Source organism: Diaporthe amygdali (assembly GCF_026229845.1).
Source record: "Diaporthe amygdali strain CAA958 chromosome Unknown NODE_17_length_903054_cov_64_435670, whole genome shotgun sequence".
Lineage (NCBI taxonomy): Eukaryota > Fungi > Ascomycota > Sordariomycetes > Diaporthales > Diaporthaceae > Diaporthe > Diaporthe amygdali.
Window position 1 is genome coordinate 164,207 of NW_026517037.1, and position 27,491 is coordinate 191,697.

At 51.5% G+C, this 27,491-nt stretch overlaps 8 protein-coding genes across 8 annotated transcripts; 4 read left to right on the forward strand and 4 right to left on the reverse strand.

Moving 5' to 3' along the window:
• Window positions 1-588: 588 nt before the first annotated feature.
• On the reverse strand, window positions 589-3,825 carry J7T55_005016 (Phyllocladan-16-alpha-ol synthase; the record flags this gene model as incomplete). Its single annotated transcript, XM_053144373.1, has 4 exons — window positions 589-2,214; window positions 2,462-2,748; window positions 2,815-2,935; window positions 3,013-3,825. 4 exons carry the CDS (start codon window positions 3,823-3,825, stop codon window positions 589-591), a joined length of 2,847 nt encoding a protein of 948 aa, XP_052992740.1.
• Window positions 3,826-4,463: 638 nt separating this feature from the next.
• Window positions 4,464-6,484, forward strand: J7T55_005017 (Trichothecene C-15 hydroxylase; the record flags this gene model as incomplete). The annotated part of the gene is made up of 5 exons (XM_053144374.1): window positions 4,464-4,535; window positions 4,612-5,412; window positions 5,526-5,843; window positions 5,917-6,043; window positions 6,234-6,484. The coding sequence occupies 5 exons, from the start codon at window positions 4,464-4,466 to the stop codon at window positions 6,482-6,484; spliced, it is 1,569 nt and encodes a 522-aa protein (XP_052992741.1).
• Window positions 6,485-7,521: 1,037 nt separating this feature from the next.
• J7T55_005018 (Cytochrome P450 monooxygenase TRI1) lies at window positions 7,522-9,416 on the forward strand (the record flags this gene model as incomplete). Its single annotated transcript, XM_053144375.1, has 5 exons — window positions 7,522-7,917; window positions 7,999-8,104; window positions 8,191-8,259; window positions 8,347-8,928; window positions 8,995-9,416. 5 exons carry the CDS (start codon window positions 7,522-7,524, stop codon window positions 9,414-9,416), a joined length of 1,575 nt encoding a protein of 524 aa, XP_052992742.1.
• A 114-nt stretch (window positions 9,417-9,530) lies between these two features.
• Window positions 9,531-11,172, reverse strand: J7T55_005019 (geranylgeranyl pyrophosphate synthase; the record flags this gene model as incomplete). The annotated part of the gene is made up of 3 exons (XM_053144376.1): window positions 9,531-10,516; window positions 10,596-10,825; window positions 11,069-11,172. 3 exons carry the CDS (start codon window positions 11,170-11,172, stop codon window positions 9,531-9,533), a joined length of 1,320 nt encoding a protein of 439 aa, XP_052992743.1.
• A 755-nt stretch (window positions 11,173-11,927) lies between these two features.
• On the reverse strand, window positions 11,928-12,479 carry J7T55_005020 (uncharacterized protein; the record flags this gene model as incomplete). The annotated part of the gene is made up of 1 exon (XM_053144377.1): window positions 11,928-12,479. One exon carries the CDS (start codon window positions 12,477-12,479, stop codon window positions 11,928-11,930), a length of 552 nt encoding a protein of 183 aa, XP_052992744.1.
• A 3,749-nt stretch (window positions 12,480-16,228) lies between these two features.
• On the forward strand, window positions 16,229-17,909 carry J7T55_005021 (mmonium transporter mep2; the record flags this gene model as incomplete). The annotated part of the gene is made up of 4 exons (XM_053144378.1): window positions 16,229-16,324; window positions 16,406-16,725; window positions 16,799-17,476; window positions 17,537-17,909. 4 exons carry the CDS (start codon window positions 16,229-16,231, stop codon window positions 17,907-17,909), a joined length of 1,467 nt encoding a protein of 488 aa, XP_052992745.1.
• Window positions 17,910-18,267: 358 nt separating this feature from the next.
• Window positions 18,268-19,698, reverse strand: J7T55_005022 (uncharacterized protein; the record flags this gene model as incomplete). The annotated part of the gene is made up of 1 exon (XM_053144379.1): window positions 18,268-19,698. One exon carries the CDS (start codon window positions 19,696-19,698, stop codon window positions 18,268-18,270), a length of 1,431 nt encoding a protein of 476 aa, XP_052992746.1.
• Window positions 19,699-23,866: 4,168 nt separating this feature from the next.
• On the forward strand, window positions 23,867-26,367 carry J7T55_005023 (uncharacterized protein; the record flags this gene model as incomplete). The annotated part of the gene is made up of 3 exons (XM_053144381.1): window positions 23,867-24,967; window positions 25,037-25,262; window positions 25,337-26,367. The coding sequence occupies 3 exons, from the start codon at window positions 23,867-23,869 to the stop codon at window positions 26,365-26,367; spliced, it is 2,358 nt and encodes a 785-aa protein (XP_052992747.1).
• Window positions 26,368-27,491: the final 1,124 nt, after the last annotated feature.

Genomic DNA, 27,491 nt, shown 5'->3' on the forward strand with positions numbered 1-27,491 from the left:
CCAAATGGGCTTCCGGATAGAGGACACAGAGCGAATATCTCCTTTTCCTCTTTGCTCAAATCCTAATTAAGTCTTTCCAAATCGGGCCCGGCTGTTTCATGGCTACCTAAATAAATGAAGCGAAGACGGAGGACGGCAGAGCCTTGGCCCATTCTGAGTTTGAGCTGCGGCCCTGTTGCCCACAATGAAGTGTTTAAACCTGTCCGTAACTTCTCGTGACAGTTCTGTGTCAATACTGCATCCATCGAGGATTCTCTTACTTTTCCCGCGCAGTATACCGTGCCTACGATGGAGAAATCCAAAAGGTACAACGGTTTTCGTAGACTTGAGAAGCTCAGCCTTCATATCCGCGCCTCATGCTAGATGGAGTGACATGTTGAAGAATGGGAAGTCTGTGCATGCACTTGTATGCTACGGAAACTTCATGTACACGCAGTAATTATGCACTTATTGAAAGCAATCGCCAGGGTGAACCAATATCATAGTTGGAACGAATGTATTCGCGTGTAATGAACCCGCATAAGGAAACTCGTATTTAGCCACACACCTGTCTCAATGTCTGTCTCAATGTCCAAATTTTTGTCCTGTCTACGTGACCAGCATTGGACCTCCACCTACCAGGGGAACTGAGCTGGAAACCAGAGGCACATCCTTTGCAGTAGAAGCGATGCCGGTTTCCCGCACATGAACTGACCTGGCAGTAAAGTCACGGACTACGTAGATTTGGCCGTACAGGTCTGCCGTATCCAGGAAAACCTTCCACACATCTAGTCTGCGCCGTCTTTTAGCCCTCTCTGCCTCGGTAGTTGCAGTCTGCAGCGATGCCTCCTCGAGACGCTGGAACGCGGCCTGGCAGCAAGCGCGCTCATACTCGCCCATTGCATGTAGAGCCTGCTTTTCCGATCCGGAAGCGGTCACGGCGAATTCGGGGAAGTTGACCGAGTTGAGGTTCTTCTCGGTCGCGTCGCGAACCACGGAGCCACAGTCGTTGTAAATTCGTGTCACGTTTGTGATATGCCGGCAAACGTCGTCTGCATAATACTTGGACTCGACCGAGTCAAATGAGACGTCCGAGCTTGTAACGATGCTTTCGCTTTCGTTGCCAATCACGGCTCGCTCCACGATCGGATTGGCCACGAGATACGGCACAAGACAAGTGACGAAACCAAATGTGATGGGACATGCTATGTCATCGTTGCTGCGAACCCAGTGGAAGTATGGCATGTTGCGGGACACGTACCACCTCCTCTGCTCCTGTAAATTGAGACGCATATTATCCTGAGTATGACGGACGTGGGCGACCAGATAGTTGTGAACCTCGCGCCAAGCAGTTGCACGGTCATCTCGCTGGGCGTTCCGCACTGCAGGATGATCGAGAAAGAAAGATGCGAAGCGTCTCAGGCAGGTTCTGACCTCTTCGATATCCCCTGATGCAATGTTTGAGAGTTTGGCCCGCGGACATTGTACGCTGGACATATCTATCAAAGAAGTCACGGGGCTTGCGGGCTCGGTCTTGTATGGCGTCAATACCTCCTGAATTAGGCCCACCAGCATGGACAAGTCCTCCGAAAACGTCAACCCAGCAACTGCTTCCATGAACTCATCGGCTTGGTAGTCAACCACAGAGACCATGATCATGTCGTAAAGCCATGCCGGAGAGGCAAAGGTGAAATTACGGTTGTTTGTCGCAGTCCAAGTAAAAGGGATGAGTCGAATATAATCATCATCCGGATCCATATTCTTGCGGGGGAAGACATCAAGTCTGTGCTCGTTGACGATCGGAAGGAAAAGGTGGCCTTCAATGAAAGAGGCGCGAAGCTGCCATTCTGGAAGCGACCGGAAGAGGGGTGTCTGGTGGAACAGCCAGATATATTTGTCGATTCGCTGCCGAGATGGGATGCCAAGGTCCAGACTTTCGCCCACAATCCCAGGGTTATCCACCAAAGAAGTTGCAACTTTGAGAGCGGCAAGACAGTATGCCTCGGTGACCAGAGGCGAGGTGTATGACACTTTCTCAGTCCAAATGAACTCGGGCAATGATTGTTGTGCTAGATCGACGCTGTGGAGACGGATGAAAGTGGCAGCCTGGTCGATAGCGGAATCGATTTGCGATTGCAAGTGTTTAAAGGTGGATAACCTTCTAGCTTGTCCCAATGTCAGGACAGCATAGGCAGTCTGCTCTCGGGAATGGCTCCAGGAGCCATCCTCGCACTGCTGTAACATGGTCCTTAGGCATCCTTGGAAAAGGCAAATTGACACCCTTGCCATTTCAACAGTGTTCAAGCCATATGGCAAGCCTTTTTGATCAAGTATGGCTTGAAACTCGGTAAGTGCCTGCACCATCAGCATTGTAGAATATAAGTGGCTTTGATTCTGTGTTCGGAGTCAGCCAAGTATCACCAAGCTGTGACATATATCCTTTCATGAGGGTTTATTTAAATATGGATTCGGTACAACTTACCCACTTGTCACGAATTGGTCCGTCTGTATTCCACCAGCATCGCGTTAAAAACTTGACACACTTGAGTATTTGCGGCTGGTATGCACCGACTTGTTTCTGGTGGAGTAGAGCCAAAAGTACATTGCAGTTGGCGCTGAGACTTGCGTCTCGCTCTGAAGGGTAAGTCTGGAAGTGGTTTTTAACTTCAAACTCTTTGACCATCTCATTAACAGAGACATCATATCCCAGTTTATTGAGCGCGAATGCAGCTTTCGCTGTATCATCGGCATCACTTGAAATGGATCGTGCTGTGACATGCAAGTTAGCACGAGTCTACACAAAGACTGTACGTCAAATTCGTGAATTCAGCGTACCAAATCCGATTGTTCCTTGACCTTCTATGAATGAATTCTCAAGCATCCCGGCCACATCGCAAAGCTCAGGGCATTCAATGTCCTTTGCGGTGAAACCCGCATGCAGGAGCGTGGAAAGAAGCTATAATGGCCACCGCTATTAGTTTAGCTGCGTATGCTCCGGCTTTTTGGAGTTCAAAAAAGGTAGTTGTGACTTACCCATGAGTACTCGAAATTAGATGACGGGTATGCACTCGGTACAGCGCCGTGACCACGTCCTGAGCCGTTGACAAGTACGTTTTTTATGTAATCTTCCGCTTCATCGTCCCAGCATGACGCATTCATCAGATAAGCAGCAGTTGCTGAAGGAGACGCCATGAAAGAACCGCCAACTTTATGGTGTACCACCTTGTCAAAGTCAATGATGCCTACAAAGGCTTCGAGAGAGTGAAGTAGGGTCGTTTTATGTTTCCCATAGAGCAGAACTTCTGGATCAAAACGTTTCAACTTTGCCGCGTTGACCTTCATCAGCTCATCTTGGGCTTTGAAGGAGAAGCATAAGCCCTCAGCGGCGAGCAAATTGAGCAATGCAGGCACTATGATCTCAAAGCCGACGTGCGCAGTGCTAGCAATGTCCCAGTCAGACAGCTGTCGCTGAAGGCTTAGTGTTGCACGGTGAATTCTGTCGTCAAGATCTCCATCCTCGCAGACATCATGCAGCTGCAGTGGTTCCCTTGCGTGCCGCTGGAGTGACAGAAGAGGAGCTGCTGTGTTGAGAATTCTGTCGACAGGTGATGTTTGCCGCCCCCAGCTCCCATCATTCTCTTGATTCTCAAGCAGAAATTTGAAACTCTGAGGAAATAGCCATTTCTTTATGCCGTTGAACGGTTTGGCCACCAGAGATACCCAGGCGGTGTCATAAGCTGCACAGCTCATGGAGCCATATCCGTACTTTGGGCTGTAGCCCTCCGCAGCTTGTCGAATAAGTGACACCGCCAGATCCCGCAGCCTGCTGTGATCGTCGATGTCCATAATAGTCATGAGGTTCTGTTTTGCTGCTTGTGCGATAGAACTTGAAATAGGTTGGAAAGCTATGTGTAAAATGACACGGGCCGATAGAGCATTGGCGCTCTCGAATGACTTTATTTCATCTACGAATATAGCATCAACGTATCCGTGGCTTAAAAATTAGCCGCCTTGCCGCGTCTACCGAGAGCAGATATCAGATGGTTGCACTCCGCAAGTTTAACCTAGGTAAGCATGCTCCTTTACGGTAAGAGCTTCTAGCGATACGGTCGTTTGCCCCTGTTTACGCGGAACCCGGAGATGCAAATGGAAGAGACACAAAAGCCAAATTTGGGCTTCCGTAACTCGGGGCTGCAAACCTTGGCTAGCATCCCTGCCTGCGTATCGCGACCCCGAGGGATCGGCAAGAAGGCTCCGACGATGGAGACAGTCAATTTGAACAGGTAGACTATGTACTGATTCAGTATCACGGCTCGGTGAACAGACCTGAGGATCTCGCATTCTAGCCAATTTTCAATCATAATTACGAAGTACATGTGAGACAGCTTTACATTATCACCAACAAGCCTTTCAATCTCAAATAGAAGAGTTCACAGAGTCCGCTCAATCAGTACGGGTTCAGTCTTTGACGACATCTTGTTAATATGGCGATACACGGCTTTGGTATCCATCTTCTGACCAGGGAAGGAGAAGTCTTTACTTTACTAGCTGCTTCTGTGAGTTATTGCGTCTACTCGTGAAAATGGACATGCGTCCAATCTGTTCCCTTCCTGACGCGAAAAACATCGTTAGATCTTCTGCTACGCCATCTCCGTAGGCGTTTATAATGTCTTTTTCCACCCCTTGAAGCATTACCCTGGCCCGAAGCTATGGGCTGTCTCCAGGATCCCTTACAGCAGTATGTATCTTTCCGGAGACGCCCACCGCCGGCTTCTCTCGCTGCACCGTCACTACGGTCCAGTCGTTCGAGTCGCGCCAAACGAGCTATCTTATAACCATCCTGATGCATGGAAGGACATCATGGGACGGCGGAGAACACCCAACGGTGAGAATGGCCGAGATCCAGCATTCTTCTCCAAAGATATCCTGCACAGCATTATAGCTGCAGACAAGGAGAACCACAGCCGTATCCGCCACAATCTCGCTCGTAGTTTCTCGCCACAGGCGTTGCGGGACCAGCAACCAATCATTCAGCATTATGTCGATATGCTCATCAGCCTCCTACGGCAGCAATGTGACAACGGTCGTCGGGCCGTAAATTTAGTTCGATGGCTCAATTACACCACATTTGACATCGTCGGTGACCTGGCTTTTGGAGAGCCATTCCATTGTCTTGAGGCGTCAGACTATGTTCCTTTCGTGGAACTTGTATTTCAGAGCATCAAGAGCGCGGCATTCTTGTTCTGCGCCAGGAGATATCCGCTAATTGAAGGTTTCTTGATGTTGTTGGTGCCGAAGAGCGTCAGAAGAAAATTGCAGGACCATTATGACTGGACCCAGGAGAGGGTCAGCAAGACGCTCAGTGCCAAAAAGGCCCGTCCAGGCTTCATGGAGGCCCTCGTAGGCTACGGAAATAGTGGTTTAAAATCAACAGTATGTTCCACCTGCCTTGCCTCAACCTTTGTTCATTCCACATATTGGCTCCTGTTACTCCGCTCTCCTTACGAATTTTCAGTGGCTGACCAAAATTTATTGACGGGTAACAGGAGAAGCTTACGGAAATCGAGGTACTGGCAACGTCAAATACGCTGATTGTGGCTGGCTCTGAAACAACGGCCACTGTTCTATCCGCCACGTTGTATTACTTGACCACGCATCCTCGGGTATTGTCCACACTTACAGAAGAAGTCAGATCGACCTTTTCTAGTGAAAAGGACATAACACTTTTGAGCGTGCAGACGCTCCGATACACGCTTGCAGTGCTGGACGAAACCATGCGCATCCATCCCGCTGTACCAACTGGCCCACCTCGGTTGATTGCCAAAGGCGGCGATACAGTGTTGAACCAGTATGTTCCGGAAGATGTACGTCCGACTCAAGTTAACCCCCCCCCCCCCAAAAAAAAATGTTTTGAACACAGCATTTACGAATGTTTAGACGGTTGTGTCTGTGTGGCAGTGGCCTCTGTACCACAATCCGGACTACTTTACGTTACCGGATTCCTTTATCCCCGAGCGTTGGATCGATGATGAGCGCTTCGCTCAAGACAAGACACATGCATTCAGTAAGTGACTCACTCCTATCAAATTATCAATGATAGATTCTGATAGATTCTGAAGTGCCCTTTTCCCACGGACCAAGAGATTGTATAGGTCGAAAGTAAGAGTGACAACACAGCCCGTCTGTCTGCCTATGGATGCACTTCTTTCTGACAAAACGTAGTCTTGCATACGCCGAAATGCGTCTCATTCTAGCGCGGCTCGTGTGGAACTTTGATCTCAAATTAGCAGACGAGAGTCGCGGTTGGGCTGAGGCAAGCAAGGTTTTCTTACTCTGGGAGAAGGGTCCACTCATGGTGCATTTGACACCCCGGAAAATTATTGCTGTGGCCAAAACGTCTTTGACGGTGATTCGTGAGGATATTACAGAGACAGCTCACATTGAGAGAGCCCCGGAGGATTCAGTATCCGTGGACGAGTCGCGAGTTCAACGCTCTCAAGAATAACTGCTTTAGACACAGAGAGCCAAAATCGACTCGCGCCATGTGCACATAAGCATATAGGAATGACACGCATCCATAGCATTCAAAAATGCATCCACGAATTATCTCAAATGGTTGTCGCCAAACGATGGTTGCTTCCGTGTGATCTTCATTATGAAGGACTTTGAATGATGTGTGATTCCAAAATACGCCCCTTTCAAAATAGAGAGCTTCTGCCTATGCTTTCTTACAAAGCACTACAATTATTGAATAAAGTATGCTAAGCGACTGGCGGTATTCGTGCCATGCCACCCTCTAAGGAATTACGTTTTGACCCAGTCTTAGTCTTCTACTTTTCATCTTTACGTCTATTGGCTGGTTTGTTGCTTCCACTGCTCCTACCAAACGAGATTTTCTACAGCTTGGTCAACAATAATTGGCTTATTCTGTAGCAGCGCGCACAGGCAATTCACATGCATGTTCCTGTAATCTCAGCAGAATCCCCCGAACAGAATTGCCGAGAGCATATGGACGTGTCGACGCTGTGGAGCGGTTCGGAAACCAAAAGCGGAAATAAACCACTTATGACTCAGTTTGACTCGCCATAAAAGTTTATGCAGCCTCGGCGAGCTTGAACTTGCGTGCAGGCAAAAGATCCAGAGATCGTCGAAGCAAGGTTCCTATGGTCTCTATTTTCTGTGGATAAGGGGGATTTTTGTCTCCAGTAGCCTGGCCACCGTCTGATCAATCCATTTCGGGCAAAACACAAAACCCAAAGGTTACCTAGTGAGCAAATTATTGCTAAAGCAACACAGAGCATTACTCTTCCTGTAGTCCTTTTCAGTCTTAGTCCGGCAAAGGAAGCAGAACAGGCAACTGCTGACATGTTCTCAGTTCCTGTAATTTACATGCTGTGAATAAGTCTTTGGGATGTTATATTGAAGCACATGTAGTCAGAAAACAATTAGCTATTGCCACGCATGTCTGAAATTCCATTTGAATTCTTTCCAGTAGCAATAACTTAATCGGCTTAACTCGTGATCATTGAGTATCTTATCAAAATGGAGTTCACATTGAATGGAGGCGGAAGTTTTGTCGACACAACACCGCACGTCACTTCATTCATCGCAAAAGCAGACCCTTCCCACGTACCGATAGTCTATGTATTTGTGGCGTCCGCATTGTGCCTCTTATTTTATCGCTACAAGTCTATTTCTAGCTCGAGACACACCGCCCCATTAATCAACCCTAAGCGGCCATTCGAGCTCACGAACGAGCGGCCTCGAAGGGAATTCATCGCAAACTGCAGGAGCATTATTCACTCGTGGTTTAAGTCACACCCAAACAAGCCGGCGCGTGTCAATGGGGATATCGGTGAATATACCATTTTACCCCCCAGCATGATTGTTGAGGTCGATAAGGAACATTTGGTATCCTTGACACGGTGGAGCTACAAAGTACGTCGCAACATTGCTTCTCCTACCACATCTGAAGACACAGCCGATGAGAGACAAATTTTAACACATCTATGATGGTAGTATTTTCATGCGAACATCCCAGGGTTTGAGGCATTCTTGGAAGGTTCCAACGACAACCAAGTTGTGAGGAATGTTATCCTTAAATTTCTGACCACCAAGAACCTCGGTAAGCTCCCACAGCCCTCACTACTGGATCTATTCAGAAGCGAAGTCATTGAATTAGTTACTGACGCAGGTTGATCACACTTCCAGCCAAGGTCACAGAGCCTCTTAAAGAAGAGGTCGGTTTAGCTCTGTCGGACCTCTTTACTGAGGACAAAGGTGAGCCAACTTTTTTTTAGCGGTCCTCGGGGTGGTGCGGCCAATCTTAGGCTCCAGCCAAACTGATGATGAGCTCTGAGTCTACAGAATGGCATTCTGTTCCTTTACGGCCAACGGTCGCGCGCCTGGTCGCTCGGATGGCATTCCGTGTCTTCCTCGGCGAGCCCCTCTGCCGAGATGAGGCCTGGCTGAAAATCGCAACTGAGTACGCCACGACTGGATGGCAGGCAGCGAATGAACTACGCGACTGGCCCGAGATCCTCCGCCCTTATGTGCACTGGTTCTTGCCAATGTGCACCGCGGCGAGAGCCCAAGTGAAAGCGGCACGCGACATCATCTCGCCACATGTAGAGAAGCGCCGTGAACTTCGATCCCAGGGGCATAAGTTCAACGATGCTCTGGAGTGGTTCGAGGAAGCCTCCAAGGGTGCACCATACGACCCTGTCATTATACAATTAATTTTGTCCCTGGCGGCTTTGCACGGTACCACGGACTTGATATGTCAGGTCATGACCCAGATCGCAAAGCACCCAGAGATGGTGGGACCGCTGCGCGAGGAGTTTCTCGCAGTGATTAAAGCCAGCGGATTGACACAGAACGGACTTACTCAGATGAAGTTACTCGACAGCTTCATCAAAGAATGTCAGAGAGTAAAGCCTATTCACAGTGGTAAGCATTTATGTTCATGGCTCGTGCATGATTACAGTTCGACTGACTAAATGCCTTCGTATTCAGCAACTATGCGACGGGTAGCTCTCCAAGACCTACATCTATCTGACGGCACAGTCATCCCCAAGGGAGGCATGCTGGCCGTATCGACACATCGGTTCTGGGACCCAAGCGTTCATGCTAATCCTGATGTATTCGACGCATATCGGTGGTTAAGGATGGGCGAACAGCCCGGTAAGACAAACTTTGCACAGCTAATCAGCACGAGCCCGGATCACCTTGGCTTCAGTCATGGGCTGCATGCCTGCCCCGGCCGGTTCTTTGCAGCCAAGGAAGTAAAAGTTGCTATCATTCACTTGCTGTCTAAGTATGAGTGGAAGACTCCAGATGATTGGGTGGAGACAAACCCTGAAAACTCGTTCAATATAGCGACAGATCCGTGGCTCAAAATTCAGATACGTAGACGAGAGGACAAGATTACAGTCTAGTGTCTGTATTCTAGTACTTGACGAATGAAGCCTGCCTTATGCCACATATGAGGAAAAATGCCAAGAGAACCATTCAACGCCACAGAATTTCCCCTCATAACATCCAAAGCCACCTCAGGATAACGAGCGCCTCCTTGTCATAAAAATTGCTGTCACTAAACGTTCTCGCAGACTCCTGATCCGAGCATCATGAGCTGGCCACTCATTCAGCTGAACAGCCCGCTGAATCTTTGTAGTCAGTCCATCAAGTCTCGTCATACGAGCGATTAACAAGCTCTGTATCACTTGTTCCTCATCCTCATTGTCTAAACGCCACTTTCCAATCTTCAGACCAGTCCCGGTGCCGCGGAGATAAGAGGAGAGGTCCGATCCTCTTCGAAACTGCTGAGATCTTGCACCACCGTTCAGTTTGCCAGTGGCATGGGTCGAGATCTGATCAGAGCCTCGGGCGACGGAGGTTGTGGTGTCTCCTCCACCAAATGCCACGTTGGCTGTTGGTGCCGCCAGCGGCGCGGTGCACTGGCTTCCCGTGCCAGCTAGCTCCTCAACACTTGAAAGCATGATATTGCAAATGGATATGCTCAGCATAACGCATTCTGGTCGCACGCTACACGCCTGACAGTTGACGAGGGTCTCGCAGCTGGCAACCGCACTCTTGAGGCACTGCAAAACCGTGTCCACCGGGGCAGCATGCTGATCACTGTGGGCATTATTTCCGCGATTTTGTCCCTGGCCGATCATCGGTCCGGCCGATTGAAATGAGTAGCCTGTCTCAGAGGGGTTTACCGCCTTTCCCTCCAGGTTGATGATGATATCTTGGTAGGTGAGCAGCACTTGGGTGATGCAAGAGCACTCACAGCTCCCATTATTGGTAGGTGGTACCGGTGGCACTAAATGCCGTTTAGTGCTGATGCTCTCAAAGACGTAGGTACTGCTGCTTGCAATGCTGATGTTGTTGGGCGGTGACACATCAACCTCTAGCATCGTGGCATCGTTTGTGGCCCCAGAGATGGGTAGAGCGTTGCTCGCATTCCCCGTTGTGTCCGACGAGTCATCCGATTGTGAAGGCAGGAATATAGCAGGAGTTACTGCTTGTCGCTCTGCTGTCAGTTCAGAGTGCAATCATGTAAACAAAGCGGGTGTCTGCTGGCTTTACTATGTGCCAACCAGAGGACATACCTTCAACATGATACGCGGTGTCAAGCGGATCGATCGAGTCATCCGCCATTTCTGCTCCTCCGAAGAGATTGAAATCCAACTCGGGCATGTCGCTGAAAAACATATCAACAGTATGATCGTGGTCATTATTTTCCTGGGTTTCGGTCTGCTGCTTGGGGACCTCCACTGGGGTTGTAGAAGACGTTCTTGTCGACGAATCGGTTCCATCGGCAGTGCGGTTTCTACCACTGCTGGGTTGATAGATGCATTCGATGGCTTTTGCGAGGCATCGCTGGCAGCCATTCTCTTCGCCGGAACATCTTAACTACAAGGGCAAAGGAGAACCATTAGCATCATTTCGATATCTCCCAAGGAGGAACACATCGTCATGGCCATGTGAAACACCCATAGCAAGTCTCCTAAGTCTCAAAGTTGTCATGATAATGAATGAGCATGTCTTTGCTCGCACCTTCTTCACTCGACAGTGTACACACGCATTCTGTGCAAGCGGGCCCCGCCGCTTCTCCTTGATTCGGTTCCTGACTCTCAAGGTCTCGAGGCCAGTCGTCGAGTCGTTATATTTCAAAGTGCTAAACATGGTACAACCCGGGATCTCTCACAATATGTATAGCGCTGACAAGAATCTGGTGGCGAGCGGTTCGGGTCGGTCGATCGTCTGTGTTCAACGACTCGAGTAAAGGACCAGACCCACCTCAGTTCAGGAATGATTGAAGAGGACAGGAACCGGGGCGCGATATTTATGATGGATTTGTGGGCGTGAGCCATCGAACATCATAGACGGTGGGCAGACCCCACAATCGATTGAATCGTGTCGCCTGCACCTCTTGAGTCGTTTTGAATCTTAAACAATAGTTCGCAGGGATTCCAAACTCTATGACGGGTTCTATAGGCTCTTCTTTCCATTTCCAGAGGCCGGTCTCAGTTTTAACATATGTGTCTCGCTTAGAATAGTACGGATCGACGATAATTATGGGCATATCTTTCTGCTCCCTGTAAAGGCTCCCAAGCATAACTAATGGGGAAAGCGACCCCGGTCATAAGGCTTGCCCAGCCGACATATTGCTCTCAGCTGCGTTGTATGGGAGTATAACTTTGTCATTGTCGGAGTGGATAAGTCAGAGTATGATTGGCCGTGTGGTTTCACCGAGGTCTTGCCGGCATGCGTATGTTGCAACCGGTTGTGTTTTCCTGCCCAATCCGACCCCTCCCTTTTCTAATGGATAGTAAGCCTGAGCATTATTCAATGATGACTCTACCCCCGGCCGCATTATATGGGCACTGTCTCGGCATGCGGCTTTCAGCGAACGAACACGTAGCCCATGATCCGCTCATTTAAAGCTCCTCGGTAAAGACCGAAATGGCGAATTCAAACGCAGCGGCAATCTTTTTTCCTAACTTCCTCCCCGTCCTTTTGCCGACCGGGGGCAGCTTGTCCACAATGGCTGCTATGAAGCGGTTCGCCTCCTCCTGGTCGTCCTTGAGTTTGGCGATCATGATAAAGGTGATTCCTGCGTGGTCCAACTTAGGCTTGGCGTGGATGAGGATGGCCAGCGAGGACTCGATATCCTTCAGCAGCTTCTTAGTTGCCGTCTTGATCTTGATGGCTATTGTGACAGACACCTCTTTCGAGCTTTTGGCTGCCTCGGTGCCCTCCTCGATGGCTTCAAGGAGGTTTCTGCCTGCTCTCGAGATGGGGAAAGAATCGAAGGTGTCGCCACTGAAATTTTGAACAGCTGCGGCGAGATCCAAGGTTTGTTGTTGGACGTCTCGGATATGATCGACAATAGCATGTGTTGGCCGGACGGCCTCTGCTACTTCGGCGTGAACGCTGGCCACGCCGAGAAGCAGGCTGAACAGGGTGAGACAAAATTTTAATATGAGCATTTTGTCCAGAATGGTCAAAGATAGTTATAATGTTCTTTGGGGTAGTCGAAAGAGAAATTATTCTGAGAGAACTTTCGCCGTGCGCTTTCGCCGTGCGACTCTACTTCTTTGGGTATTACCTACTTAAGTACTCCTATAGATTTGTCAAGGGGTATGAAGAGTCACTCACCATAGAAACGTCATAGTAAGGCCGAATTGCCCGCTTGAGCTCCTAGTAAGATCGACCAGTCGTGCCTCGCGGCCTTTGGCTCCTGGCTAGTGAGAGAAGCTCCGGCTGTCATCTGTGCTGGCCGTGCAAGCCATTTGCAAGACCACGCAACGGGAGAACTGCACTGGCTTTCGCCCAAAGTCAAGACAATAATACGAGCTTTAGTACATGATTGAGCTGCAATTTTTTTTTATCCAAAGTAATCTTCAGAATCGACTCCTCACGGCGTGGTACATGGCAATTGATTGAGGCCAAAGGACAAAAGCTATGCCTGAGACGACCTTGGTCCGAAGCGATGCTGATTAGGGGTGAACACGCGATGGAGTGACGTGTACAACAGATATTATGAGCAGATATTATGGGTTTCGATTCACGAGGCAATGTTCTTCTCCTTGCCTTCCAAAGACATGGTAGATCATTGCTTGTCCTGTGCTTAGGGTTGTTGCCGACGGCGTGGTGAGTCGTGACAGGCGATGCTTTACCTATCGAATCGATTTTTCTCGATGGAGGTATGTAGAATTTCTTAGTTCCAGGTCCATGTGTAGGGCCTAGTCTGTGCACAAGACTGATGCTGGACGAAATCCAGTTTTTGAATGTCGCTGTGGTACGCTCTTGACATCCGCGGGTCACACACCGAGATTGTATGCTGTCCCGTCTGCGCCACGACGATACGGGAGATAGACGACACAAGCACTGATGAGTGATCCGTCCTGTTCACTTTCGCATGAGGTTGTGGGACGGCATATCAGCTGTGTCCACAGTGCAAGCCTGGTCTTAGTGGGCGCTGATGTAGTAGTGTGTAGTCTGGCCTGTTCAAAACTCGTGTGGTTGGCCTTCGTGGGACGGCGGAAGTTTAAATTATTTAGCAATCTAGGTTAGAGAGTTGGCCCCCCCCCTCCTTTCACCTCAACACAACACGGGGTCCAGGCCCCAGCATCTATACTCACCTTCGATTTAAGCTATGATTATCCACATGAACTTGTATCTGGACAGCTTTACCCCAAAAACATATCATGAAAGCACCAAGGGCTGGCAGGTCTACTAGAGCCGGAGATACGGTAAGGGCAAGTCATCAAGACCAACAGAAAGGACTGGTCGGCATTAAGTCAGTCAGTCATGTTTGACTCTTGACGTTCAACATGTGTGACTGCGATATTTAGCAGGCGAGATTGAGATTGGGGGAACTACAGGACGAGTGTAATACGTCGCGATGATGGGACAAACAAGCGTATAGAAGGAAGGGATGAACATGGACCGAATCCACAATAACAGGATGAACCATGGGGAGGGCAAGTGCCAAGGTGTCAAACTGTCAAACTGTTCAAGGGTGCTACACGTGTACTAGCGGTTGATCCACCCTAATCATGAGCTAAGATGCACCTGCGGCCCTGCCTGACTGCAGCCTGCGCGGTTTAAAACCTCAGGCAGAGAAGGGCAAGAGAAGAATTTTGGAAGGAAGGAAGCAGCACCTCGGGAAAGGAAGGACCAAGAAGGAGGCAGGGAGGCAAGGGACTCGGGGAGGTACTGTGGTAAGGCAGCTGCAAGGCAAAGCTCCAAGGTGTCAGTGACCCCACCGCGCCCAGAGATAAGCTCTCGGCCGCTAAGCCGAAATGAGGCGTGGGTCATTCGACGAACGGGCAAACCACACTCACTCTGCTACTTCCTGATCGTCCATCTCCTGCCTGTCAGCCTGTCTTCTATCTCGCCATCTCGCCTCAACCCCCCCCCCCTTTCTCTTCACCCTGCATCGCCCTAAACCACGTCGACCAGCATAGTCAACCAGACTGCCAGATAGACGTGCACCATGGCTGCATCAACCCCCCTAGATGAGGCCAACCAGTCCGTTCCTGCATGCCGATTAATGCTACTTGAGGTGCATCGCGCACGCCCTAGCTACCAACCAACCGGTTGCTGCACCGCCAATTAGACGAGAGCCTCCTCCAGAAAAAGAATCTTGTCTGCCCTGCTCCCCTCGTGTGTAATATTCACTTGTCAACGCCTCAAAAATCAACTACAACCAGCGCCGCCGCATCTGGTGTGGCGCAATCCTTTCCTCAAACCTTCAAGGTCTCCCTGAGCCGCCTGTGGCAGCTTGTGGTTGGTCAGTCCTCGTCGAGATAACGAAGGATTCCGGGAACGCCCCCGGCCCTCTCTCATTTCGACAAACAACAACAACACAAGACGCTGCCCAGCCTGCCGGTCGGCCAATCCGCCCCTCAGCCTGCAGTCCACCACCAGTCTTGCTACCACTCTGCTCCATGTTGGCGTCGATTCTCCGATCTCCCGAGACCCCAGTGGCAGAGTCTCATGCGGTCATCACCTGGCGCCCGCCATCTCCTCACTCCTTCGCCGTCAGCCGGTGCAACACTACATCACGATGTCCCGTGTTGTATTGTACCATCCATCCAGCCCATCGACAATAATTGGCGGGCCAAGATCTCAAATAGGGCTCCCCAGAGGACCTGGGTCTGCCTAGCACAGCAAGCAAGCTCCTGGTGTTGGGTTGGCCGGCGCCAGCCCTGCCCTCACCTCGGCTTGCCCATCTATCCATGCCCCGACTCGTGTAATCTCCTACCCTATTCTAGCCTCCATGGTCAATTTCCGCCTGAGGTGTCTGTTGGTACACGTCTGCAGCAATCCATGTCTCACTCAAAACCAGCTTCCTAGTCCGTCTCGCTCCAAGCCTTCACTTCAGCCGCCGGCTTCTCGTACTCTGCATACTGCTGTTTCCGAAGCATGCCATTCAATCTCGGCCTGGAGCCTGGGCTTTCTTGCCCGAGTCTGCTTCTCCCGGGAACAGCAAATCAGCTATGGCTGCGTAGACATTGCCATCCGTCCGCAAACCAGCTCAGTTGTCTTCCACACATCAAGTCCTGATAAGCCAGCGGGCCTGCGATGAATCGGGCAAGTGGGCCGCTTCACCAATCCCACTTGGTTCCGACGCGTCGGATTTCACCCTCCAAACTAGCAAGATGGCAGACCTGGCAGGGTCCGCCACACACAAAAGTTCGCTGTTCTGTATACACCAACAAGCGGTTTAGGACTTCGTACGCTCCCATGGACCCGCTGCTTATCTTTCCCCGGCTGTCTGGCCTCGAGGTGAGGTTCCACCCCGGGCGGGCTTGGAACAGGCCAAGCCTCCACGGGCTTCTCCTTCTCATTGGATGGCCTTTTTCTTGATATCTTTGCCGCATGGCCCGTCCAGGGCCCAGATGGCATGCGCATGCAAAAGGCAGGCCATTGTCGAAATTGTCTTGCAAAAGGAGGGCATCCCATCGGATGCGCCAAGCCTGCGTCTATCCTTGCCCGGACCGAGCTGAGACCAGTGTCTTGCTCACTATTTATCTACCTGCTTACCCACTCCAACGGTCTTCCCCAAGACCCGGGCCCGTCTCCTGCTTCTTTTCTATTCGTTTGCTTCTTCTTCTGTTGAAAAGCTTGCAGTGCTCCTTTTTCTGCCTGTCGCTCGGACTTGTGACAGCTGGAAAAGTAGTGACAACCGCATACAACACAGTCACCCCGGCCCGAGAACCTGAACAAAATGTCGGCCGGGCCTCTGGAGGAATACAACGGCACGACCGGTGTTGCCGACACTGGTGGCGACTCGCTGACTGCCGACCTTAATGTTTACTACTCGGTATGTTGCAATCCCAGCTCTCCATCCCGACTCACTTGCAACCTCTTGAGTATTGAACCTAACAAGCTTCTCATCAAATAGTCGGGCGACTTCGCATGGATCCTCACCTCCTCGGCCCTGGTCCTGCTCATGGTCCCTGGCGTGGGCTTTTTTTACAGCGGTCTTGCCCGTCGCAAATCGGCCCTTGCCTTGATATGGCTCTCCATGATGAGTATAGCGGTCGTGGGGTTTCAATGGTTCTTTTGGGGCTATAGTTTGACCTTCAGCCACACCGGCAGCGCCTTCATTGGCGATCTATCCAACTTCGGTCTCATGAAGGTCCTGGGTCAGCCCAGTGTTGGAAGCACCAAGATCCCTGACTTGCTCTTTTGTCTGTACCAAGGCATGTTCGCCGCGATTACGTATGTCGAGCCTTGAAGCCACCCTCCAGGAACCTTCATTGGGATATGTGGAACTGATAGGTCTATTCAACAGGCCCGCCCTCGCCATCGGCGCCGCAGCCGATCGTGGCCGAATGCTTCCTGCCCTCGTATTCATCTTCATCTGGGCAACTATCGTCTATGACCCTATAGCTTACTGGACCTGGAACGCCAACGGCTGGTCCTTCAAGCTCGGCGGTCTCGACTTCGCCGGTGGCACGCCTGTGCACATTTCTTCGGGAGCTGCCGCTCTTGCCTACTCCCTGATGCTCGGCAGGCGGACTGGCTACGACAAGACCCACGGCCTTCCATACCGCCCACACAACGTTACCCACGTCGTTCTCGGCACAGTCTTCCTGTGGGTCGGCTGGTTCGGCTTCAACGGTGGTAGTGCTCTCGCCGCGAACCTGCGTGCCGTGATGGCTTGTATTGTAACACACATTGCGGCCTGCGTCGGTGGCTTCACATGGTGCCTCATGGACTATCGTCTGGAGAGGAAGTGGAGCACTGTTGGCTTCTGCAGTGGTGTCATTGCCGGTCTGGTCGCTATCACGCCAGCCTCTGGTTTCGTGCCGGCATGGGCCGCTGTCATTTACGGAGTCGTTGGCGGAATCTCGTGCAACTTGGCCACCAAGATCAAGTTCTGGCTTGGCATCGACGACGCGCTCGACATCTTTGCGGAGCACGCTGTTGGTGGCATAGTTGGAAACCTCCTGACCGGCCTTTTCGCTGCGTAAGTTCCCGCCCTTGACCACCATTCAAACTGTTACAAGCAGCTAAACTCTCATCACAGTGATTACATCGCGCATCTTGACGGATTCTCTGAAATCGATGGCGGCTGGCTCAACCACAACTATATTCAGCTGGCCTACCAGCTTGCCGACTGTGTTGCTGGCTTCTCGTGGTCTTTTGTCGTCACCTGTATCATCCTCTTCGTGATGAACCTGATTCCTGGCCTCAGCCTGCGCGCTTCGCTCGACGAGGAAGAGCTGGGGCTGGATGATGCCCAGCTCGGCGAATTCGCCTACGACTATGTCGAGCTGAGCCGCACGATGAACGATGTGCTCGGGGGCTCGAACGATGGCCATAACTCTAGCCGTGGAAGCCTGAAGAACGTGCCAGTCACTCCTCCCGCCAAGAACGACGTTACTGAGAAGATGGCGTAGGAGCCAAAAGAAATTGAGAGCCAGATGTGGCGCCGCTCCAAAAAGGAGAGAATGAGGTCTCAATAAGAGATTTGTCACTGCGCTCGACTCGCACCACATGCTTGATACCAATTTGTTTCTGTATCTATTTGCATTTTAATTAGGATGTCGTGCCCTGGGAACGGACAGAGGCACTTATAGCTAGCTCCTAGCCACATGCAATCACTCCATCAGACCCGGCATTTTGCCAAACCATGTTCGCACTTTCAAAATATGCCCTCCTCCTGCCCTATAATAAGACTGAAAACTTGCCGTATGTGTGGTTTCCTGCCCACCGCTGTCCACCTCAATCTTAAGCATCCTTCTTCACCACCTGTTTCTAATTTTCCGCATACGCCTTTCGCCAGACAATTTCTCCAGCCGAAGGATCCATGACCACCGCAAAGTGTGTCCCTTCATTGCTTATGGGGCCGGTTTTGACCATAGTTAGCAGGTCCTCATGGGTCATGGTCTTGTCCTGCTCGTCCTCGCGAACGCCACAGCGGCAGTGCGAGTGACGATCCTGCTGATCGTGTTCTCCAGCATTGTTGCGCCGTCTTGCGTCCATTATGCCTTCTCGCACGGCCATGATACTCTGTTTCCGCTCCATGGATTGGTCGATGATCCAGCCAATGCGATGGGGGAAGCCTGGGAGCACATTGAGGAACGACCTGGTTTCCTGTTTCGGTTGTCCCGCCTCGGGGTCGTTTCTGGGAGATGCCTCTTCCGCCACGTCATGGTTGCAAGCGACGAGGATGTTGTCGGAACTCGTCCAGGTCGCGGAACGGTGGTCTTGCTCAATGCTATAGACGCGCGTGGGGGTGCACAGGACCAGGTATGCAGCTGTAGAGGGTGCAGCCTGGAGCTTTTGCAGAATATTACTTATCTCTGCGTCCTTTTCTCCGCTGCCATGAATCCTTTTCGGTGAGTCTCCTTTGGAATCGCCACACTTTGGTGGGGTGGCAGTCTCAGCACCGAGTGACTCATTGTCGAAGAGCAAGCTGCGCAATTGACTCGAGATGCCAGGTCTCCGACCAATACAGGCCAACAACTGATGACCCCGATACCTGAACCGCTTTCGCAGGGTGCTGCGGTCATGCAACACCCTCGAATTAAGGCTCACACTCAACCCGGGCCTCACGCCCGTCAAGACACCCACGTACCCGTAGTAAGTCAAAGTCCTCGCCACGACAGGGCCGCCTTCAGAGGCGACAAAGTCGAGCTCGATGATCATCTTCCGGAGGGGACCGTCACACCAGTCGAGTGTGCGGAAATGAAGCATGCTTGTGGTGCTCCGGTCACCGTCACCGGCTGATGTGCCCTCGGGGCAGCCGCTCGAGCCATGGGCCTCCTTGTCTGCAGGAACGCTCACACGCGCCCCGCCGCTTGTGCACCCCATAGCCATATCCAAAAACACGTTGATCATCACGAGGATTGAGTGTGGGATCCCAGTAGCCTTGGATATGCCCCTGAGCTCGGCGTCCTCCTCGTCCGAGTGGAGTCGCCTCATGAGGAGATGGGCTGTTATTCTTAGCGCAGCAGCGATAGACGGCCCGACGGTTTCGTCGAGGATATTATTGAATTCCTGTCGGAGGTCCAGACGCTGCTTCATGTACGCTGTGACTTGGTCGTAACGCCGCTCTGGGGCCAGAGACAGGTTGACGGTCAGCCTCGGTGGGTCATAGGGATAAATTTGTTCTCCCGGGCCCGTGTTCTTGTCTGCCATGGCCCAGACATTGGAGGTGTCCGGACTGTCTCCGGAGCTGGCCATCGAGATGGTTATAGGAGTGTTGTTGACACAGTCTGCGATGACCTCGATTGGTATGTTTCGTCGTACGGGGTCTTCTGCCTGTGCTTGTGGGTGACCCCGGAATACCAGGGATTCAATCAGCTTTTAGGAATTCGACAGGATTTATCACGATAGCTTTCAAGAATTTAACTCAATTTTGGAATCAGTGACTCCCCTTCCGTATCAAGAGAAAGCCGTGGTCAAGGGGCCATCAGTGACTCGACCAGCTCGAAGTGTACGATATGGTCACGTTGCCTTCCGGTGAGATGGGACCTAACGATATCTACCCAGTGATTAGAACGTTTTGTTGATTCTCATGTAACTCGTCTGTAATGTTCTGCCCACATGTGCAGAGATGCCACCTACACGTGCACGGTTATTGAATGTTCTTTGGGCTCCTATGCCGATATGCGGGCGCTGTTAGGATATATATACCTACACATGCCTGTGCCCCTGTATTTTGAGGATAATTACTACCATAGGACCTCCAGTACACTCTCGCGTAGATTCCAGAATGGCCCAGTGGATCTACAGCATCTACTGAGACGGACCTGGTCTCGTACAGTCCGTACTTTGCTTTCCCTTCCTGAGCATCACTCAAAAGTCACCATGATCCATTCAGGCATAAAGGTTTTCTCGCGCTGAAAATCCTGGCGTAGTTGGTAGATGTTGTCATGAAAAGCCGTTCGGCAAAGCTGGTACACTTTCCTTGAGGACATTGAGAAGAACTTGTATAATCGTGGCATGCGTATCACTTTTCGTCTTCATCACATTTATTTTACACAGACCTAGGTCGTTCAGAAGCTACGACTCCATATAATTTCATTTCGCTGGTCTCGAGTACCATGTGAGCCGTAAATTGCAGTATAAATAAACTCATCGGCATTTTCGACACAAACGAGCACTACTTCCAGTGGTTATTTCAAACCCATTGCTTCCAATTATTTGAGCTCCTACTGTCCATTCTCGAATGGAATCATAGGTCCAGTCTTGCTCTCCAGGACCTTGAGCGGCGTTCCAACGCGCTGATCTATCTCACTCCACTCACCTTGACGTGCATAACGATTTGGTGATCGACATGTAAACTCCTGACGACACTGCAGTACAAGTGGATAAGGGCCATTTTTTATGTGCTACCTGATCAGATCGTGGCCTGAACTACACCCTTTCAATGTTAGGTACGTTGCAACTTTCGTAGAATCAATAGTCTTGGAGCTTAAGCCTTGACAGCGCAGATCACGGCTGCTCCCGATCTTAGATCCTTGTGCACGGGCAAAGTGTCTCAACACAAGGTTCTTCCCTACTTTAGCGCCGAGCCAATCCTTCTTGGAACGCCGATCCTGACCACGCGCTCAACCGAGGGAAATATTAATCAATCTCAGATCTGTATAGCAAAGAACCAGGACCGCTGATTTGTCGAGGTAGTCACTCTCCGAGGCGAAAGGCTGAGACGGTGAGTTAACACTCTTGGAATGATGATTGAGGTAGAATGCCGGTTTGGTTTACTTGACTAGTGTGGTTCATCCGTAGAAATGGCAATCTTAAGGCACAGTGTTGTACCAGTGGTCGAGACGGGATTATCAATCTCGCGAGCCAGCCATCCAGCTATCCAAGATGCCTTCTCCTTGGCACCTATTGTGTATGACGACTTCGAACCTCTTCCGAAACAGAGTCCTCGTATAACTTATGTATAAGACTAATTATCTCCTGTGAATAACACAAGATTTTCATTACTTGTGACCAAGCGTGTGCATTACAGTTTGCATGACGAGAATTCACCCTCGTTATTGTGGTAAAAGTCCAACATCGATCACATCCTCTTCTTGGATCACTATTTGGCCCCCTTGTCACAAGAGTCTGAAAAGGGTAATCTTGACAATGCCCTAGATCCCTTGATTCTGTGGGATGCGGACATTATCCGGGTCCAAACAGAGCCAAGATGCAGCGGAACCCCTCCGCCCCTGAGCCCCATTTCTTGGGGCCGACCTTTTGGCTACACATAGTGCTTTGACACTACCTCCTGAGCCAACTCATCCGAGCAATTGAGCTAACAGAGAGAAGACCGGCGGTCAGCGATAGGCCCTACGGCGACGAAGCTCAATTAAAAAGGAGTGATCAGCACGAGTCAATGGCAGTGGCCTTCCCAAAGAAGATGACCTTGGTGCCAGAATACCTCACAAGCGTGATCTATGTGCGATTCATATTATTATCAAAATCGCTACTGTGTGCAGTGGTCAGTAAGCAGGACTTGATTGGGTCATTGAAGTTTTCTGGGGTGCCAGGAGGTACATAGCTCAATGAAGTCCAGGGGATGAGGGATGCATGCGTGGAATTAGTGGGTATTCCAAGAAACAGGGAACATGTATAAAACAATGGCTTGTAGACATACCGTCAGAGCTGATTTTAATAACCAGCAGGAACATCAGATGGATCATTACCCGATACCTCATAGCCACGTTACAGAAAGCTGAGATACGTATATTGGAATGACATTGGAATGACATTGGCCCTGATGTAAGCTCAGCGAATTCAAGTAGACAACATATGATCCATCTGTGAGCCAACATCAGATGAACTCCTTACCACCCCTGATGCGACTCGGCCTCCCTTTTTGTTGCTGCCCCGTTCATCCCACCACCGTAAACCATATCTGGGAATCTCAACCATTGCGATCCACTTCGGTGCATTTGCCCCTCAACTCTCAGGGACAACGCAAGCAATATCTATATCTGCAACTCTGGCGTGAAGACTCGGCAGACTTAAGCCTAAAAGCATAAGTATGAAAGGGGGACAGACGAGGGTTCAATGTTTCTTCTGGAGCTCATCGATTCGACGATGGCATTGTTTCGTACTCTTGGCATTGCCCTTAATTCCCGGAGATCGTGATACGAGGGTTATCCCTGAAACCCTACTCCGAGGCATCTCCTTTTGAAGACAAGAACAAATCCTCAAAAGCCGGGACCGAGGCACAGGCCAGCTCTGCTAAAGTTAGAACACTTGCAGAAGCTAACCTCTGGGATGTAGACAGGCTGCTGGATTAGAGAATATCTCACGGCTGGCCTAGCCTACAGTATGTCCGGGGCCGCGTGTCTAGCGCCGAGGGCTGCATATGTCTCCGACTCGGCCGTATGATTGGGCAAGCGTGCAGAGCAAGTCGGTGCAGTGAAGGCAGACTAGGATCACAAGAGGGAGGCGTCCTCTCGAACTTCGAGAGCCGTCGTTCATCAAGTAAGGACCGCGGAGCAGATGCCGGCAGCTCCTCTGAAGTCTGCACACAGTACGATGACTGCTCTCTGACATGCTACATGTGAACTCATAGCCTCGCCATGGTGCCCGCTGCCAGGTGCAAAGTGGGTGCACAACAGGACGAAAAGGGAAAGAAAACGATTTATTGGAATCGTGAAACGTCAGCAGCCCCCTGTACTCCCGCAATGAAGGGCCGTCGGCTGGGGGCGTCTAATGCCAAAGCGCGGCGGGATCGACGATAGGTGGAGACGGCTCGGTGCGGCTCCTGGGCAACTTCGACCAACGGCGTAACGCCGACAGGCGGACGTCCAGGATGTGCTGCAGGGGTTGGAAAACCTCCGTCTGGACCACACGGCCGGAAGCAGGCCAGAAGCAGAGACTGAGCCTGAGCCTCCTCGACCACACATGTCCACATCAGCTCATTTGCGGCGTCAAGCACTCGATAGTGTTTCGAAACAATCTTCACCATCGAATGCCTCCGTATAGCCGAACCAGCCCTGGAGGGCATTTCACTCCGTGTTGACGGTGGATCATGGGCGTCTAGGGCTGCATGTCGCGCCAGCTCGAGTGGGCTGGCCTGGACTCACTTCTCCTGATGGATTCTTCCTCGCGATGACACCGCCGCCCGGAATCTATAAGGACAGCGGGCCTCCCCAGGTTTCCGGATACTATCTCGGCTTTGGCATCTTCGTCGACAGTGTCTTCTTCTCACGTTCTCTTTTGCTTCATCCACAAACCCGGCGGGTTATTCATTCTTTCCACAGGTGCTAGCTCACCCAGTTCATTCTTTTTCCACACCTTCATTCAACCCTTGATCGGGATACAGACTTACTGATCTCAATCCATTGACGTTCACTGATCATTGATCCAACCAAAACCACAAGAAGAAAACCACTTGTCCATCATGCGTTTCCAATCAGCTGGGGCTCTCGCCTCTCTCCTGCTCTTCTCCCGCGTGGCCGTCGGAGCTGCCCTTCCGGACGCAGCAGATGCCACCCTCTTAGCTGAGGACGACGATACTTGCGACCCGGACCTTGAGGAGACTGTCACTGCTACAGTCGTACCTCTTTCTTCTGCCATCGCAAGCCCTTCGCAAACTGGCATCGCGTCCAACCCTCAAAGCAGCGCTGCTCCTCTGGCCGCCAACGGCACGGTGCCCACGCCCGCCTCTGAGCAGCTGACCACTCTGACCGTGCTGTCGACCCAAGTTCGAACAGTCATCAGCTGTGCCCCGACCGTTACCAACTGCCCGGCCGATTCTTCATCCCTCTCCGAACTGGCCTCCACAGCGCCCGAGCAGGTGTCTACCGTGCTCGTCACGGACGTTGTGCAGCTCGCCACGACTATTTGCCCCGTGACAGCCGCTGAATCAGTGTCCTCCAGCGTCATTTCTGTTGCTGCGACAGGTGGAATCACTGGTACAACCCTCACGGCGTCGTCGACCAGCTCGGGTTTTCTCCCGGGTTCCCTCCCGACTGACGCCTCACGCCCTTCGGAATCTGGGGCTGGCAACGGTCCTCTGCCATCCGGAGAGGCCGCCAGCTCTTCTGGAATTTCTCCTGTTCTCCCATCCGAGTCTGCTGCTGACGTCCCCTCTGGCTCTGCCGTTCCTCCCCAAGAGAGCGCTTCGCCCGAGACAAGCCCGCCCCCTCAGAGCAACGGAACGACTCTGGGAACGAATGTGCCTCAGCCTCCTTCAAACAGCACCGGAGTGAAGCCATTCCCCATCGGAAACTCCTCCATTCCTGCCGTTCAGGAAGTGACTTCCACCGTGTACGCCACTAACCTGTACACGGTCACATCTTGCGCCGCCAGCATTACGAACTGCCCGGCTGGAAGCTCCATCGCCACAGAGATTGTCCCTATCTCTACGACAGTTCTGACAAGCACGCTTGCCTCATCTGAACTTGCTTCGCTCTCCTCGGTTGCCGCTATAACAGGTGCCCCTGAAACCACACCCACCCCTGTCGGTGAGCAGACGACTTTGACTGTTCAGGTCACACACGTGAGTCGCTGCTGAAGCCCTCTGTTGTTGTATGTGCAAGTTCTTGCTGACCCAGTGCTATTCGTCTAGCTTCACACTGTCATTTCTTGTGCCCCTACCGTCACAAACTGCCCAGCTGCCACCAACACCCAGGAAGTCTCCGCTGCCATCTCGTCCCTGGGAAGCTCTGCCGTTCAACCAGTCATTGTAACCAGTATTGTCGGCGAAACGACCACTGTATGCCCCGTTGCTGAGGCCTCTGCTGTGTCATCACAAGTTGGTGCCAGCTTGAGCTCTGCTGTGGTGACTACTACTGGTAAGTGGACTTTCCTCCGATATACTTTGGATACTCCCTCGATGCGTATGGTTAGCGTACTAATGCCCTTCCAGTCAGCGGTTCCGCATCTTTCTTCATTCCAGGTGCCTCTAGCGTCCAGACCGCTGTCGTATCCCAAACATCCGTCCTGACAACAGCCACGCCTATTGTTTCATACGTCACGGTGACGCTTGGCGATGGCGTTGAGAGCACCTCTACGAAGATTGTTGAGCAGCCGCAGACAATTACCACCGTTCTCCCAGTGGCATCGGCCTCATCATCTGTCGACGCCGTCGCTGTATCGTCGTCCACGGCAGTTCTTGTGTCTGTGTCACCCGTCGTGTCTGTCATAACAATCACTCTGGGCGATGGCTTCGAGAGGACGTCTACCAGTTCTTTGGAAGTTTCACAAACGGTGACAACGGTTGTGGCTGTTCCTACAACCCAAGCAGCTGAGACCCCAGGGGCCGAGACGCTCCAAACCACTGTCCTCAGCACCAGCATCGTGCAAGTCCCAAGTGTGGTTACCATCACGGTTTCGGGTGTAGCTCAGGAGTCTAGCACCGTTATCGAGTCGACCAGCGTTCATACTTCGGTGGTGCAGCCTTCGGCCAGCGCCTCAGCCTCGGAAGTTGTGTCAAATGTTGTTTCGACCATATACGAGACAGTCACTTCGCAGATCCCCGTCGAGACAATCCTTACTGTCACCCTTGGCGATCAAGTTCTCACTTCCACCATTTCCACGGCAGCCGCTGTGCAAACTCCAGAAACGACTGCCCCGCCGCAAGTCTCAACGGTCTATGTCACCGTGGGCTCTGGCTCGGAGACTAGCGTCCTGACAAGCACGTTCACGGCGAGCGAGGTCGTTGCCAAGGACACGCAGACCCTGACTTTGACAGGCAGCGCCGGTATCGTCTCGACATACACCCTGACCCTGAGCCAGGCCACGACTGTGACTCAGGAGGCGCCCAAGCCAACTAATCAAGGCAACGTCGCCAGTGCATGTGTGCCGTCCACCGTCACTCTTGTCAGCGTGTCGACACTCTGTGCACGCAATGGCAATGCTTGTGCTACTGCCACGAACCTCCCTTTGGTGAGGTTTTAAGGGTGGAATGGAGGGACTCAGTGAAATCATGTAAATAGTCTCTTGTGCAGATGTCGCAAGTTCAGGTGTTCTTCTCAGCGATTTGGATGACGGGATCGTGTAGTACTACTCGTTCGTGTTCATCGCCACGACGTTTCTTCACCAGCTGTACATAGTTCGTTGAAATAGAACCGTACATTGAAAACCTTGACGTACGTGCACTGTTGTAAAGCTGATTTCCACGTCCTCTGCCGAAACATTCTCGGTGGAGTTTTGCTTCCATACCTTTTGGTCAGACTTTCAGGTGCCAGTTCCGGGTGCACCTCCTCTTGCAAAGCTGGGATAGCGAGCCAAGGATCCTGGGAGGCCTTCGACCCGAATAGTCGAGGAAATTCGATCTTCCTTGTGTCTTGGTTCTGGCGTTTGGTGACAAGAGAATGGGGTGGAGAAGGACTGCAACTCTGTTTGCGTAAGCCCTATTCGTATGATTTTGGTCGGCGGGTTTGAGTCGGTATTCGGTCTACCGAGAGGCTTAGAAGAAGTTTGAGAAGTTGTCAATTTTGGGGCGCCGGAGGGGAGGGCAGCAGAGGTCTGAGGCGTGGCATTGAACAATGCTAGGAAGAAGGATCGCGGGGCCATTGATTGCTGTTTGAGTTTGGGGAAGTCGGCACACTTTCTGGAGTTTCGAAGACAAACTGACAGAAAGCATATGGTGATGATGACCAGTTCCCCACCAGCGCTTCCCAACGATCCTCAGATTTGCACCGGGCAGCCTCCGCTTCTTGTATGGTTTCTTCAGGTTCCGCGTACAGGCTATTGTTGTGCATTCCAAAATGGAGGTCCAGTCGACGACTGGAACATTCCTATACACATATTAGACGGACTCATTTTCGCGAGCAGAAGCAATGGCCTTACTTACTAGAGATAGCGCTTTCTTTCGTTCCGTGCTTCAACGTAATGATATTGGCCCATAGGATCGCGTTCGTCGATGAATGCCTCACGCAAGGGACAGTCTTGTACGCCGGCGGAAAGGTGTGCCGAAACGAGCACAGGAGGAGGCTGCTCGGATATTCGGCTTGACAAGGGAGGTTTCCCGGCAGTACTGAAGTCTCAGTGGCGTAATGGCGAGCTCTTTTGGTGGCAAT